The sequence below is a fragment of the Xiphophorus hellerii genome, chromosome 21, assembly GCF_003331165.1.
Source record: "Xiphophorus hellerii strain 12219 chromosome 21, Xiphophorus_hellerii-4.1, whole genome shotgun sequence".
Lineage (NCBI taxonomy): Eukaryota > Metazoa > Chordata > Actinopteri > Cyprinodontiformes > Poeciliidae > Xiphophorus > Xiphophorus hellerii.
In genome coordinates, this window is record NC_045692.1 from 16368209 (window position 1) to 16384271 (window position 16063).

Below are 16063 nucleotides of genomic sequence, written 5' to 3' on the forward strand. Positions count from 1 at the left end.
TCTGTCACAGGTAGAGGAATTTCTTCCTATTTTCTTTATGTGATAATTACCTGATCACATAAGGTAATTATGTGACAAACATTGACAAACATCTTTTTCAGTCCAGTTCAAAAGTTCAGAATTCAGTATCTTTGCTCGAGTTATAATTAAAGTAAGTCTTGAATATTACTGTAATATTACACTAGTAAACAGACTTTACAGAAACTGAAGTCAAGAAGAATCAACGACATGGTAATCGGGAAACAGTTTATATGCAGTTATATACTATGGCCTTATCGAGCTTTGATGTGGCCCCTCATCCTTACCAAGCATGGGAGAGAGAAATTATGACCTTTTAACACCGACTTCAGCTCAGCAGCTTCCAACCCTTTTATAGCAAGTGCCACCTAGAAATCCCTAAGTCTTCAAAGTACCATCATAGAGTCAAACTTTAGAATATGGTGGCAAAAGCTTATGCATCAGTGAGCAAACTGATTAGATCTGTGCTCTGTCATACAGTTTTGAATGAAATGATCCAAACTTAAGATGCTGAGAAGCCATCTATCTTGTCTATAAAATACTAACCACACTTGATCACCAACACAGGATTGGATGCCATTTTAATGTTTATTTGGACTGCATTTGTAGCCAAAAGGCTTTGGTTTAAGCCTTGATGGTTTCATGTAGTTGTAAAGCTAATACTGCCATGTTGGCCCTCAAAAACTTTAAGCCCAATGTTTAAAGTAAAAATATTGAACTATATACTTTATAGATTAGCTAGATAAAACTCTATGCAATTCATGTCAATGACATTCACATCCCTTTAAAGTCTTTACACCACAATGTATCTCTGTGGCATTTGACAAAATGTGGGAAAATTTAAGAGGTGGGAATTATTTTTTCATGGCACTGAATGTACTGAAGATTTATAATTTTTTCTACTTAATAGGGTGCCAATCAAGAGAAGCTACAACTGCAAAAATATAATGTCTCATTTTTATGTGATTAATACATTTATATTTGGACATTTTTTTTATTGTTTGTAGCTCAGAAGTTGGATTTGGTGGCCTCCCCTACTGAGAGATTGACAGAAGATGAATGGATCCAGGTAACGACAAGGTCTATACTGCAAGAAGAATCAGCTAAGCTGTGTGCTATACGCAGGGAGGAGTTTTGCCTTCAGGCTCAGGTATTCCCCAACACAGTAGCTGCTTGTAAATATTTTTTTACCCAATCGTTTTCTGTGTCTGTTTTTAGGGAAAGCTGTGTTTCTTTGCACACACGGATAGCAACACACACAAAGAATTTTCCTTAGTCACCCTCTTTCCCCCACTGTTCTTGTATGTTCTAATCTGTGTAGACAACTGTACAAATTTACCCATACTGCCTTGGAACTCAACTGTGAGGCGATGATGTAGCAATCAGTGTGTTACTGTGAGGGTAATTCTGTCTTTTGCACCTTTCTGATCCCCTTTTAAGATGCCAATCTCCTCAAGAATGTGGAACTAGAATAACCAGCCTCACAAAGGACAGTTGCCATAGATGCACATGTAAATATTAGTTTAACTCGGGGCAAAAGAAAGTTAATTAGAGCCTGCTAACAAGAGAAAGTGACGAGAGTCTTTGTTGAGTTGGCATTTTCCTGCAAACCTTCAAACTATGACAATGCAATTGTGGTATAGTCTTGTACTTCATTGATGTGATTGTTAAAACTGCTTACAACAGCAGTTGTTATGAGTCACTGGCACTGACTGGGACATTCACTCATTTATCAACTGAGTTGATAACCCAGTTTATTTTTTCAACCTTAATAAAAAAGGATTTATTACAAAAAACAGCTTTTGTAATAAGAATATTAGATCAACAGGGTATTTTTGCAATTATTTATTTTATATCCTTTTTATAGCAAGAAAGACTCAACATTTCTCTGTAATTTAATAGGCTGTCAAAGGGTCTTGGAGATTGTGCACTACGGGGAGCCCTTTCACTGATGATGGAGTGTGTTGGTGAGGCCAAAAACAATGGGAAATCAATATGCCTCCTCCTTGCACTCAAGAGGTCTGAGTAAACTGGTTTGTGTACCAAGCTTCATAGCTTTGGTTTTCTCCTTTCAGACGATAAAAGGCTCTCTCTCAAAGGTATGAGAAGGCAATAGGGCAGGTCCTATATAGCCTACAGGGGGTCATGCTGACTCCTTCAGTCTTATTGGACAATAGCACTGAAAGCTACAGACAGATATCTTTATATAGGTGAAAGTGTTTAAGTGTGTGTCTGTGTTGTTCTGAATATTAATTGAGGCTTCCCTTGTCAGTGAAATAATCTTAAATTCAGAAGCAGTTTCACTACTTTTTTTTTTTTACAGCACATGTCTTTTCTCTCCTTTTTTAGGGGTTTCTGTCTTGCTCTCATGTTTTCCACAGAAACTGTATGCAGGCTTTTGAGTGGTATTCTGGTAGGAAGTGCTGCCCAATGTGCAGAAGGGAGCATTACGAAACATGTGTAATTCATGACGCTGCTTGACTTGACAGATGTCGCTGTTCTACCAGGTAAACCATGGTATATAACAGTATAATTAATGATGACACCATTTCAGTGACCATAGGAACGAGACTCTACGTACTCATACCTGTTGAATTAGTTCAATTCTTTCTCATTACAACTGTATTTTATTAGAAACTTGTATAATTTACAAATTGTAAAGTAGCACATGGTTGTGAAGTTTAAGGAAAATTTGATATTTTTTCAGAAATAATTGATGTGTGTTTCACTTTGTTAGTTGAGTATGGAAATAAATAAACCTTTCAGTGATATTCTAATTTATGGAGATGCAAACAAAGTACAAAAATGTCCAGAAAATCAAGTTCCTCAAAGACAAAAAGATGACTTGCCAGTTCTTGGAGCAGAGTGTAAGTTTGGTACTGAGCTGCAGGAAGCATAATTTTGAATCAAACAGTCCTAGTAAAGTCCTAGTTTACAGACACTTTTAGTTGTTCAACCACTCTTCTTGAAAGGCATTGCTAGCGTTCGACCATTCTAGATGCCTAATTTGTCTCTTTCAAGTCTAATTTTGATATGTGTTTGTCATTTTGGAAAACCAAATTCAGTTAAATTTTTAACCATCTAAATCAAACAATCACCTAACAACTTGAGAGTGAATAATGTTCAGTTCTCTCTTAAAAAATACACTGCTGGTGTGCTGTGGTGGTGCAGGGGGTTAGCACGCCCCACGTTTGGAGGCCTTAGTCCTCGACGCGGACGTCGCGGGTTCGACTCCCGGTCCCGACGACCTTTGCCGCATGTCTTCCCCCCTCTCTTCACCCTCCTTCCTGTCTGCCTATTGTCGAAAAAATACGAGCCACTAGCGCCGCAAAAACTCTTCGGAGAAAAAAATGGAAAAAATAAAAAATACACTGCTGCAACAGAAGCGTGCCTGTGTAAAGGTAGTTAAAAAAAATCAACATTGAAGGACAGAGCTCCTGGAAGATGTAGTTGCTCCAAAATCAGTACATTTAAACCCATTTAAAAGTTGCAGCTGCCCTCATGGACAAGCCAAGTTACTTCTAGGTATTTTTTTTGTCCAAGAAGATAAAGATTGAGAAATTTGGCTTCAATGAGAAGAAGCAGTGGGTGTTTTTAGATCACATGGGTAGTTGCCTGAGGAATAAGAGGAGTAAGAAAGGTACCCCCGTGTGAATACAGAAAAACATTATGTCTGTTAGCAGCTTCTAGAACAAGGTTTGAATGATAAGGGGACAAATTCTGAAATGTCCAGCCAGAAACGTTCCAGAAACTTGTTGATAGCAACCACAAATGTGTTTCTTACCAACATGTTGGGACATTTTATTTATGTTCTTGTCCATATCTGAAATTTTAACCACACAAATTGCACAATAAAATCTAAAGTGTGCACCCAATTGAAGTTCTTCATTGTATGATCAATCCAATCTGAAAATAAATATTCAAATGCATAAATGACTAACATTTATGCAACATCCATACCCACTGCACATTTTGTATCTCCAAAGTGGAGGAGTGGGTTTTAGGAACTTTCTAGCCTCTGAATGCACCTTCACTCATCTGCTCTCACTTTTGAAGCACTTTTTAATAATTTGTAAATGACATACTTTGTTCACCAATGACAGCGTTTTGTGTTTTAGTTGCAACAATCTGGATCTTCCAGTTAATACATCAGGATCCTTTCTGCTGTGCATGTTTGGGTTGATTTTTATCTTCATTCATTGAAGCATGTCAGGAGGACTGCCCATATTCTGAAAATGAAAGACATTGAAGAGGTGAAGAAAGAGTCAAATTTTTGGATACTTTATGCATTTAAATTTCTCATACTGGAGAGGATGGACATGATGGAGTAATACTGACAAATCTCTGACCGTTGGTTTAAATAATTTCACTCTCATGCTTCATGGTACCCCATAAGAAAAGGGAACATTGCCACCTAGTGAACCTGTCCAAGCTGAGATCTTCAATAAACAGCGACTACAGCGGTCAAGATTGCTCTCAACCATTTATCAGCTCTCTACAGAGGGGGAATAATTTCTTCTGAAAATCCACTCACTCACACCTCTTTATGACAGATGAAGCTCCAACAGATGAATGTTCAATGTCAAGTGAAGAGCAGGTGGTAGTTCATTCTGTGTGGAGTGTTGCAATCACACGGAGTGCTTTGCTTCAAAGAGGCTGATTAAGGAAATCGACATATGCATGAGGTCCAGACTTGCAATATGTTGCAAGGGTCAGAGTGTCCTACCCTCTCTCCCTTGTCAGTTTCCAACATCTCACCCATAAACCGTTCCCTCATGTGTCTCATAAACAAAGATGCAGCATTTACTGAGCCAATTAGCTCAGACCTAATGCTGAAACCCAACACATACGGCTGTGTACAGGTTGACATGCTCAGGAAGGAGAAAGAATCATTCACTGTTGTCAGCTTCTTAATAGTCAAGTAGAGATCGACCACTTGAAATTCATTTTTGGTCTCACTGCCATTTTTGCATTTTGAAGCACTACATAGAAAGTCCAACAGTGCAAAATATGAATTCTTGCAATTTTTCAACTGGTCTTACAATTGTGATCAGGACTGTATATATAGGAGTGCTCTTAAATATAATCTCTCACTGGTTAGCTCTTAGTCTTAGAATTTTATACATCCTTCAGAGTCTTAGTCTTGACTCGGTCTTAGTTTAGGTGTTCTTGACAAAATGCAACGCATGTAAAATTCACCCGTGGGCTGTAGAGGGGGCATCAGGAGCACATTTTATGTAAAAAAAAGAGTTATGTGATGTCACGCAGCCAATGAGGCAAGAGCTCTTCTTCTATGAGTTCACAAATATGAGATTATTACTCATAATAATTTATCTTAATTAAACCAAACTGACTGCTAAGCATTGTTTTGCACATCCAATATGTTTCTGAAATACATCTTCAACTTAACAAATACAGTAAAGGGTATTTCTGTACTCTTCTATTCATTTAAACATTAATTATTTTGACTAAATGAATGCTCAGTATTGAACCATGTGATGATTAATTATTGATTGTTCTAAGACCAATAATTAATCATCAGAAAAGTGCTTGTCAGATGGTTAATGTTCTTTGTGTTTTTGCAGATGGTTGTCATACAATCAGAATAATAAACAGTTTGAAATGTCAGATAATCACACATTTTTGGGGATACTAGGTTCACTTTTCAACTTTTAGTTGAAAAGTAAAAACTAAAAAGTTGGCTTTTAACCACATTTTATTTGTGTGACTCAAAGGTTGCCAAGTAGTGGGTGGTCAGTAGATCGTCTCGTATCTTTTGTCACAAAGGAGGATGATCTTCAAGAGCAGCGCAGCACGGCGCCGACAGGTATGATTGACACGATTTTTCAGGGGAAAGACTTATTTGCTTAGCTGACTGTAATGCAAACAGGCACGTCAGTGCTAAGCTGGGACCTGTGTGAGATGGGAAACCTATTCTTTTAGTTTTCCTTGTGATAGCAGAGGGCAATAAAGCATCTTTGTATCATAAAGCCACAGGTGTTCCCTGGGAGAAGAGGGGAAAAACACCTTCATATAAGGCCAGCTTCAGTATTCTTATCAGCTTATTCCAATGCACAGCTTTCAATTTTTGCTCAGCTACAGAGGTCCGACCCTGAGTCAACACATTAAGCAAGACAGTACTGACATAGATGGATTGCAGCGAGATAACACCTCTGGGCCCACCTCCGCTTCCCCATTTCTGTGCCCTCTCTCATCCACTTCTAAAGTGGAACAAGGCAAAGTTCACCTCAGGCTGTGCTGTTTGCCCTGACTGTCGAAAAGTCAGCCAGAGACATAAAACCCTCCATTGAATGGCTAAAATGTGTTTAATCAGTGATAAAAGCCTATCTGTAATGCAATTCTGATGTGTCTTTGACTTAAGGCTTAAGAGAGAGCATTTGGCTATGTGTGTGTGTGTCACAGGAAAGGAAGTTTGGTTTTTGCAAGCCTACTCTTTTTTTGAGTTGTGCAATTGCAATTGAAAGTTACAACTATTATTCCAATACTTGTTAAATGTTCACGTGTGCATTCAATACATGAACACATTCAGCGTTTTTGATATTGTCTGATAACAGTTACTGTAAATAAGAGAAGGTAGATGTGTATCAGGAGTAAGCACACCTTTATAAAGAGATGCTATGTCAAACAACTCCACAAAATGAAATAATTCAAAAACTATGGTTAAAATCTTTATTTGTAAGAATAGTAGTTGGAAAATTTATCTTATTATATTCTATATCGCTATATATGATGATGAGTCATGTGCAGGCTCCTGTATCTAAGGACATCAACCTTCCCATTGGCTCTGACCAGGCATGTCTGTCCCCTGTAAGTGTGTCCACAGCGTTATGCTGCCTCTCCCATATTTCACTGTGAAGATCGAGTGTTAAGGGTGAAACACTTTTTTTTGCATGAAGGCCAAATATGTGTAGTTTTGTTCGCATCTGACCAGACCACCTTCTTCCACGTGTTTCTTATGCATGACTTGTGGCAAACATTTGTTTATTCATCAATGCTCCCTACCAACCAGACCTTCAGAAAACATCTGTATTCATACTGAGTTTAAATTACACTCCAGGTGATTGTGTTTAGTCATCAAGTGAATCTGAAAATGATTTGCTGCACAGAATTTTATTTAGTCCAATTAAAGGAAGCTGAATTCAAATTCAGATTTTAATTTATAAAACATTTTTGAGAACCATGCACTCTTTTACCTCTGTATCACAATTATGTTCTACCTTAATCTACCACTTTTGTGTTCAGAATGTGACAAAATGTTGAAAACTTATAGTGCTGGATGCATGTGATATCAGAGCAGTTAGTTCTGCAGAATGCTAATAGAAAAAAACAAACATTTTTGATTGAACAGGCGAAACTCCTCAGTGTAGTCTATTTAAATATTTAGCAGCACTATATGTTTTTTTTGTTTGTTTTTCATTAATTCTCCATGTTAGTTGGAGACATGACAGTATTGATCTGGCTATTTAACAACTACAACCTGTCAGCATGCCTCAGCCATTACAATAAACTCACAATCAACCATCGCTGAAAACACAGCTCCATTGTGTATCTGAATGAAACATTCTCATCCTTTGTGCCACTAAAATGATTTTTCTAATTAGTTGCAGGAACTGAATGACAGCTTTGTCCGATACTGTCACACCGACATGGAGGCTTTTCTGAGTGATATCGACCGTTCGCTGTCATCAAGCAGACGAGTCCTCGAACAGCTGGAGAGAAAAGGCATCTCAGAACCTCGGGAGAACGAGTGGGAGCGACTGAAGAGCCAGGTCGGAAACAAGACACAGTTGGTCATAAAATCCTGAATTCTGTTTCCAACCTTGCCTTCCTCCTAACATGTTAAAGCTTGCAAAGAGACAAGAGCTTCAAAGCTGCTGCATAAAGAGCACGGATCTCCACAGACGTGATCATTCACTTTACAATGTGAATGTAGATATGTGGGAGTAGTAGTCTTTTGTTTACTAAAAACAGAAGCAAGTCTGATAATGCACAGCAGACTTTTTATTCATAGCCTGGACTGCCACCGGGGAGCTGAAAAGACATTAAGATTTGCTGCTCCTTAAGGCTTCATTGTGTGCTTTCTTTACCAACAGTGCTGTTTTTCCATTCAGGAGACCTGGGCGTGTTCAAAAGAAAAAAAATAGATGTCTTTATTTCTCTTTATCTGGTGTGAAAAGGTTGAGCACGAGGCAGGAGTGGCTCAACCTTGACACGAAGCCTCAAATGGTGAATGTGCTTTCAACACTTACCTTGCACCCTTTTGCATGGGTGCAAACTCTATAAAGTGGAATGCAGCTTGCTATGAAACATTTAACAGCAAGACATATTGGCCTCTAAATACAGGAAGCTGACACTGGTTAATCATTGGTGAAGCTGTGCTTGTTTATAAGCGCAACTCAGCTTGCAGGAGTGTTTGTCCCCCAAAACCTTTATAGATTTTGTCATGTTACAGACACAAACTACTATGTGTTTACTTGGGATTTTTGTGATAGGTTAACACAAAGTAGAGTATGATTTTGAGGTGGAAGGAAATAAAAAAAGATATAACATGCGCTTGTACTTAGCCCCTCTGTTACCCTTGTATAAATCCAATGTAAATGACGGCTTTCAAAAGTCACTCATTGAGTGAAATTTAATGCAAGTGTACCACAAAGGCTTTTTAGAGAACATTTTGGACAAAGTTTGTCACAATGTAGTATGAGGTACATACTACCTACATGGAAAACACCATGTTTGTCCCCCCCAAAAAAACAACTAAGAGTTCACATCAATCAGATCCAAACCATCAACATCCATATAGCTCAGATTTTTGAGGTTTGATCGGCAGTCCTAATTTTGCGTATTTTACTAGAGTTGACTGGCTTAAACAGGGACAAGAGCCACAATTAATTGAAACGGAATAATACAAAGTATTCAGAGAGTGATATTTATTCAAATTAAACATGTAATTTGAGCATTTTTGATTATCTCCATAATTCATAAAAATATTTTACCAAGTGAACTAAATCCATTTGCAACAATTATGTACACTACATGTGAATAAAAAAAGTCAGGATTTAACATCCAAAAGAGATAAATAATGTAAAAATGTGATGTCCACCCAAGGTCACATAGAACTCAAACACTCAGACAAAATAAAAGCAGGTAAACATTTTACTTTTATTTGCAAACACACAAACAACAAAAATACCATTTATCAAACTGAGAAATCGTAAAAAATACATTCACAAAAACATGTACCAAAATTTACATGCAGAGATTAACAGACAGATGGATAGAAATAAAAGTTACACCTGCAGCACGAAACGACTTGACACCTTCATTCAAACACAGACGGTATGGACTGGAAAACCAGTAAAATTATTTCAAAGGAAAAGTGGTCCAATATTTATATGTGAAGTTTTATTTTTCCCAAGAATTACCAAAAAGTCCACTTTTTTTTAAGCCAATGGAACTGTTATTTTATTTCAATCCTTCACTAAATTACAGCTTGCGCATATGAAAGGAGAAAATCTTTACTTTGACTAATTCATCTGCCTCTCTTACATGGAAAACTGTTTAAATCTTAATTAATTTACAATATCACTTTTTATCTTCAGAATTCACATCTTCACATCATCCAAAAACCAACAAAATACAAACAAAAACAAAATATATCTGGCAGAACAGAAAGTTATTTGTTTTTCATTATTATGAAATATTACTGGATGCCCTTTGTCATATTTTTGTGTACTGCATGACATTGCAAGTGTATATAAAAAGAAATTGCGCTGTACATTTTCTTTTGTTCAAGTCTTGAATGCATATATACTGTAACTTCAGATTTCTATTTGTCATGACAAAGAAAAACAATGCCATTCTTCATCCAAGTAGAATCATTCCAACCAATGCAAGAAAGTGCTCAAAAATGAAGCTCCTTCCTAAACACTAAATAGTGAAAAAAAAGTTACATATAGCTGGCTTTGAAGCAGAAACTCAGTGGCAGATAGGATCACAGTGTGGCTGTGCAAAGAGACCAATTACCATTACATTACGCCTATAAGATGTTTTGTCATAAGGCATTTGAGGTGATTGTGAAGACAAAGAAAATCACAGTTTACAAGATTACGCAGCAATGCAACAAAACGTAGAGGGACGCCTGAGTTACCAAGTCTTTCTCTTGGCTACAAAGCTGGCTGGCTTGTGGTGCTCCACGAATTCATAGAACAAATTGTGTGTGATTTACAGATGAAGTCGATGTTGGTCCTGTAGCAAAACCTTCTTTCACTTGCACTTCTTTATTGTCTTTAAATTATATTTCACTACAAACAAATTGTAGACAGCCCCTCTAAATTACTGGTAAATCAAATTGTTCACTTCCACAATCTTCTAAGGGAGCCAAATGCAAATCCATCTGTGTTTATTGAATATCTACTATCCTTAGCTCCGCAAAGAGTGAGGTCAATGCAAACAGATACATCTGTGCAGCAATATTCTAAGCCTACCATGTTTGAATTTCAGAACACATATGATTAAAATAATATCAAAGATGCTTTCTGTAAAACCTTCAGTGGGCTCAGTGAAAACTGATTATTTACATCCAAACATTGGAATAAAATCTGAAACAAATTATTATATACATGTAAGTACAACATTTACAAAACAGTTTCCTGTGCGTGCCTGTTTTTTTTTTGTTTTGTTTTTTTTTTTGAAAGAGCAAAAATAATTATGGAAGATGTGCAAAAATTCAAAGTAAGACAAAACTACAGATTCCCTTCAGATTAACTAAAGCTTTCCAATCAGTGAGATTTGGCTTGTTTAACAACGGCCAATTTCTGATTGGCTTAAATCAAATCAGGAGAACCTTAAAAAACACAGTGTCCTCCTTCATACAAACTGACATCAAAAAGTTAAAGCCCACTTGCATAAAGTCAGATAAAAACACATACGACAGCAAAATTACAACAAGATAAGACGTTCAGACCTGACAGGTGCAATGCATAAAATGCAACCCACAATGCGGTGCAGCATTCTGCTCTGGCTCTGTTCAGTGGGAATAAAACACAAGTTACAATGTTTCAAAAAGCATTTTCTGTCAGTTTTTTTCTTATTTTCAGTTCAAAGAAGAAAAAGACAAATTGAGATCCCCTCATGCTTGCACCACTAAGAAAAAAACAACCAACCAACCACAAAAAAGAAATTAAAAATTAATTTATTCTGAGTTTCTCACCAACATTAATTAGAAAAAAATGAATTTAAATACCTTTGTAATTGAATGGTTGGGTTCTACTTCAGCAACTGATTTAAGACTTTCATACAGAAACGGAACCAAGCAGAAACTGCTTTTATCTAGTGCAAAGGTAAGAGTTGCAAAAGGAAGTAAGGTGACGACGACGGGTGCAAGAATGCCCCAGAAGCAAGAGATGGGTAGTTTAAAGTCACAGTTGAGGTTAGCATCAAGGTCAGTCCATTGATGCCAGTCTTTTTCACTCCTCTGTCTCCGCCCTGGCTCTGTTCCAGCTTCCATCAAAGACGCAGAGGATGGAATGTCACGAAGCTAAATTGCTCTCAGCCTCCATTTGCAGCAACAGTCAGACACTGCCTGGGTTTATTAAGTTCCTTCCTATCCTTTTCACCTTTCAGCACTCAGACAGTACTGTTGAAATCTCCCTGTGGCTCTGCTAACATGTGTGTGTGTGCGTGCGTGCTGATCCATCGTCCCTTTCACAGAGTTTTCTGATGCCCATTGGCCGAGAGCTTTCCAGATTCGGGGTCTGCGGGGCTGTTTGACAGTTGCAATTTATCCAGACCTGGGCGGTGGGAGATAAGGCAGAGAAATCTCATTAAAAAGCCTCAGATTTTCATTTAGGCAGAGGTATTGATGTTCTTTTCTCTCCTCAGTGCCTCTATCTGACATTTTCTAACCCCATTCCGTCTTGTGTATCAAACATTCAGGAATAGTCACATCAAGTCTTAAAATGCAGCTCACTGCTATTTTTTTTATTTGGTTTCTTTCTAGGTCATTCAATCTGAAAAATAAATAAAATCACAAGTGCATCTCAGTAAATTGGAAAAAATCACCTAAAAGTTTATATATTTCAGCAACTTTAGTCAAGAACTAAAACTTTTAGCTTATTGCTAATACTCAATTCAGATTCTCAGAAAATTAAAAATTAAATAAAGCCAGCAAAAACATTTTTATTACAGAAATGTCATGTATGTCTATGTACTGCAGAATATATACATTCCATAGTCGGTTGTGGCTCCTTTTGCATTAATTGCTGCATCAATGCAGTAGGTCCTCAATGGCTAATCTCCTGCACTTCTTAAGGTTTCAATGCAACTGCGGCTACATTCACTGATTGCGCACCTTTTTCTACCACACATTTTTCCTTCCACTTAATGTTCCGTGAACATGCTTGGAGACACGACTCCGAAAGCCAGCTTATTTAGCAGTGACTATTGGTGTCTTATCTCGTTTGTGGAGGGCGTCACAAACAAATTGTAAATCAGCTGGACAACTGAGAAGTCAGCAGTCTTTCCCGTAATTATGTAGACCATTTTGTATTTTAAAAATTCATTTTAAAATACTCATAAGATATACTCAATACTCATTTCTCATATATTATGTAATATTATGAGAAATTGAATGTTGGGTTTGGATAAACTGCAAGCCATAATTATAAGAAATTTACAGAAATAAACCCCTGAAATGTATTCTTCTGTGAGGAATCTACATTAAAAACGAGTTTAACATTTTTTAACTGAATTACTAAAATAAATCAACTTTTCATTTATTATCCACTATAATGCACCTGTGGATTGTCAATGTTCCAGAACAAAATAAGATTAGGCTTAAGAGACATTTACCTAGGGCCTTCAGGAGTTCTTCTCGCACTGCAGAGGTGAATTTTCTCACAAGACAAAGAGTTGTCACAACAGCAAAAAGCAAGTTGTATGAGAGGACAATGTAGAAGTTTCCCAGCCAATTAAATCTCCCAAAGTCCCCCAAGAGATCAAACCTGGTGATACCTGTAAAGGACAAACAGAACTGTCAAATTGTTTTTCTCCCCCATAGTGTTCAAAAGACAAAATCCACAAAGGGAACGCATACAACTTATTTTGTCAATGCCAGTTTTGAAAAGTGAGGTTCTGTGTTCATAAGCAGGATTTTTTTCCTTCTTGGTGAAAAGCACTGAGGCTTCTGGAAAATGCAGCCATATCTTTTCTCCCTGCAGTTCGACGGATCTTTCTGCAGGAGCTTATCTCTTTCAACAAGTGAAAACACTCATTCTGAAAGACAGAATCAAATCAAATACTATTTTTTGTCTCTACAATCTTGTGTACGGTAAGTGATTTGTAACATTTCTTTTTCCCCCTTTTTAAAACATTTTAAAAATCCTTTTTAGTCATCTACTTACACATTAAAAAATATAAAACTTTAATATCTTAATTTTTTTATTACAACCTTCAAGATATGTAAACAGAATTCAAATACATTCAGGATACAAAATACATTTTGAAAGTCATGGGCTTTTTAATCATATCAAAGTAAATTGTGGTTTTCAAAAGTTAGTTTTAGAAGTGCTACAGTTTTTCCGCGTAGCGTTCCAACTGTTTAAAGTTTGTTTGATGAGATGCCAGGAAAAAGTATCAGAGTACTGAAAACACAGTACTAGTTCCTCACTGACATGACATAATATCTGTTTGCAAATACTATTGGTCACAAAAATAAAAGGAAACAAAAAAGAACTGTTACAAATCACTTGCTATTAAACTGAAGCTCCAAGAGATAATTGTGGGCAGTAAAGACTTAGACTTAGACTTAGACTTGTACTTTATTGATCCCTTGGGAAGACTCCCTCAGGAAATTGAAGTTACCAGCAGCTCCCAGGCAAAAAACAAAGATAACACACAGTAAGCAAAAGTGCAAAAGAATACAAAAATACAAATTAAATACTAAGGTAAAGTCTTTCTGCATATTACTCGATACCATTTCAAAAGAGATAGGCCACCAAATATTATCTCCAAGTAATTCTCTTAAGTTTGTGTTTTTACACATATGAATACAGTAAGGACTGCTATAATTGTAATCATTTTTAGAATTATTTTAACTTCAGTGCATCATCCGGAGCAGCTTTGTTTTGCCATAAGGCAACACAATATTAGTTTACCGGTGCAAAGTGCCCACTGTTTTCTCTGTGCTGTTTTCTCCCTATGTACTGTTTTGCAGCTTAAGTGTAAACTGCAAAACTGAATAATATATGCACTTGAAAACTATGATAAGATTTGGTAAGTATTTATTTAAGTCCATGCAGTAGAGTCAAAATAAATTGGAAACTTATTTTAGCAGCAGTTGTAATGAGTGTTCCAACTGTTTGGTCATTTTTTTAAATGTGTAAATAAAGTTACCTGGTGGTGAACCTATTTTTTAATTGTATTGTTTTCATGCTCCCATGTTTAGCCTGGATATGCATGTTTGGCAACGGTCAAAAATAGATGAGTTAAAGGCTTTACATCTTGGCGCTTCGGGAGGTAGAAATTACTCTGCAATTAATTAAAGGTGGTTTGCAGCTTAAACTGTAATCTAGTAATAAATAAATTTACAGTTAGTCTTGCAGGTCCCTTTCAGGTCCTGCAAGACCTTTTAGGTCCAGAAGATTTAACATTCATGTTAAATCTTCTGGTTGAGTTGATCATGTCAAATTTCTACTGCAGCCATCATTGTTGCTTTTTTTCCCAGCCTATTTATCTTTATGTTGCCGACTCTCGTTTTTGTATAGTTGAACAACAAAATCTTGTCAGTTATGATTTACAATGTATTTTAAAAGATACTTATGCTGTCAATTGGATGATAAAATACTGTTTTATTTAATATGGTAAATTGATCAAGCAAACCACCAATTCAAGTCTGTGTTTCATAACACTTTCATATCTGATCTCGTCTATAATTTGTATGCACGAATCATATTCTGATGTGTCAGACTGAAGAAGCCCCAGTCTCTGGGCACTACTTCTCCTGTAACATCTTCACAATCTCTGTCGTCAATTAGATTGAGCTATCGATTCAGTGTCTGCAGAGATGTATTTGCAGCCGCAGTAAGCAGTTTGGCAGACATTGCAGACCTTTAACAAAATTGCCCATGAAGAGGCAGGGAGAAAAATGACGGAGACCTCAGTCGATGCAGCTAGGCACTGTGGTCTGGCCAAATTTGTTTCTAATAGCAAAGGTTCTGATCCTGGTTTGGTAATTTGATAAAATCTAATTAAAACTTTAAAAACATTGATTTTTAAAATGACCAGAGCATATCTGTAGTGGAGAGTTGCAGACATCTATCTGCATGCTGTTGGTTACACATCCAAAAGGCATTCATCTGTTTGATCGGGGTCATCTTTAGATTGCTTAAGTCTTTACTGAAACACTTCAGGACTAATCAGCTGCTTGTACATGTTAACAAATATGAAACCCTTGCCAGAAAATATCCCCATTTTCTTTTTCTTATGCATTTATTCATCTTAGGAAGGATTTTAGAGTTAGCTCTGGTCCTCACCGACTCTATGAAATCACAGGCTAGTAAGAAATTTTTATTCTATGGTCAGTTTTAAATAAAAGAAGCACCGTGTTGCAGTTTTTAAACAAAAAAATTAAAATTCAATGCATAACATAATTAACCTTGGAAAGAAAAACAGCAATTGTTTTGGTTGTTAAAACAACATTCAATTTTATGTCTTAAAATGTCTTAACACACCACATTTTCCATACCAAGTCTTAAATCATGTTTAGGTTCATCTTAAATTTTTTATCCACTTTATGCTTCCTTCATTTGTTTGTTTCTTCAGAAATGAGCCAGAAACACTCAAATGCTCTGTAACCAGCAGTTCTGGTAAACACATGTGGACGTTCTTCCACAAAAACTACAAGCCCCATGCAGCAAAATAGCAAAACATACAGCCTGTTGGATTTTATCCTTCCTGGTGAACCTGCAACACCAAAACCTTACTTATTGCACATTTATTTTAAAAAAATGTAAACATTCATGTTACT

General features: G+C 36.7%; 2 protein-coding genes across 2 annotated transcripts in view; one reads left to right on the forward strand and one right to left on the reverse strand.

Annotated features, from left to right (window-relative positions):
* Window positions 1-846: 846 nt before the first annotated feature.
* Window positions 847-7844, forward strand: rnf32 (ring finger protein 32). Its single transcript, XM_032552153.1, is given in 5 exon segments — window positions 847-865; window positions 1026-1168; window positions 2368-2525; window positions 5806-5845; window positions 7641-7844. Coding segments are annotated over 5 exon segments (564 nt in total).
* A 1330-nt stretch (window positions 7845-9174) lies between these two features.
* lmbr1 (limb development membrane protein 1) overlaps window positions 9175-16063 on the reverse strand; it is a 38660-nt gene continuing 31771 nt past the window's right edge. The window contains exons 16-17 of the mRNA XM_032551464.1: window positions 12889-13050; window positions 9175-11828 (exon numbers count right to left, since the gene is read on the reverse strand). Coding sequence (XP_032407355.1) covers window positions 11743-11828; window positions 12889-13050 — 248 coding nt within the window. The 3' untranslated portion in view covers window positions 9175-11742. The remainder of the gene's footprint in view (window positions 11829-12888; window positions 13051-16063) is intronic.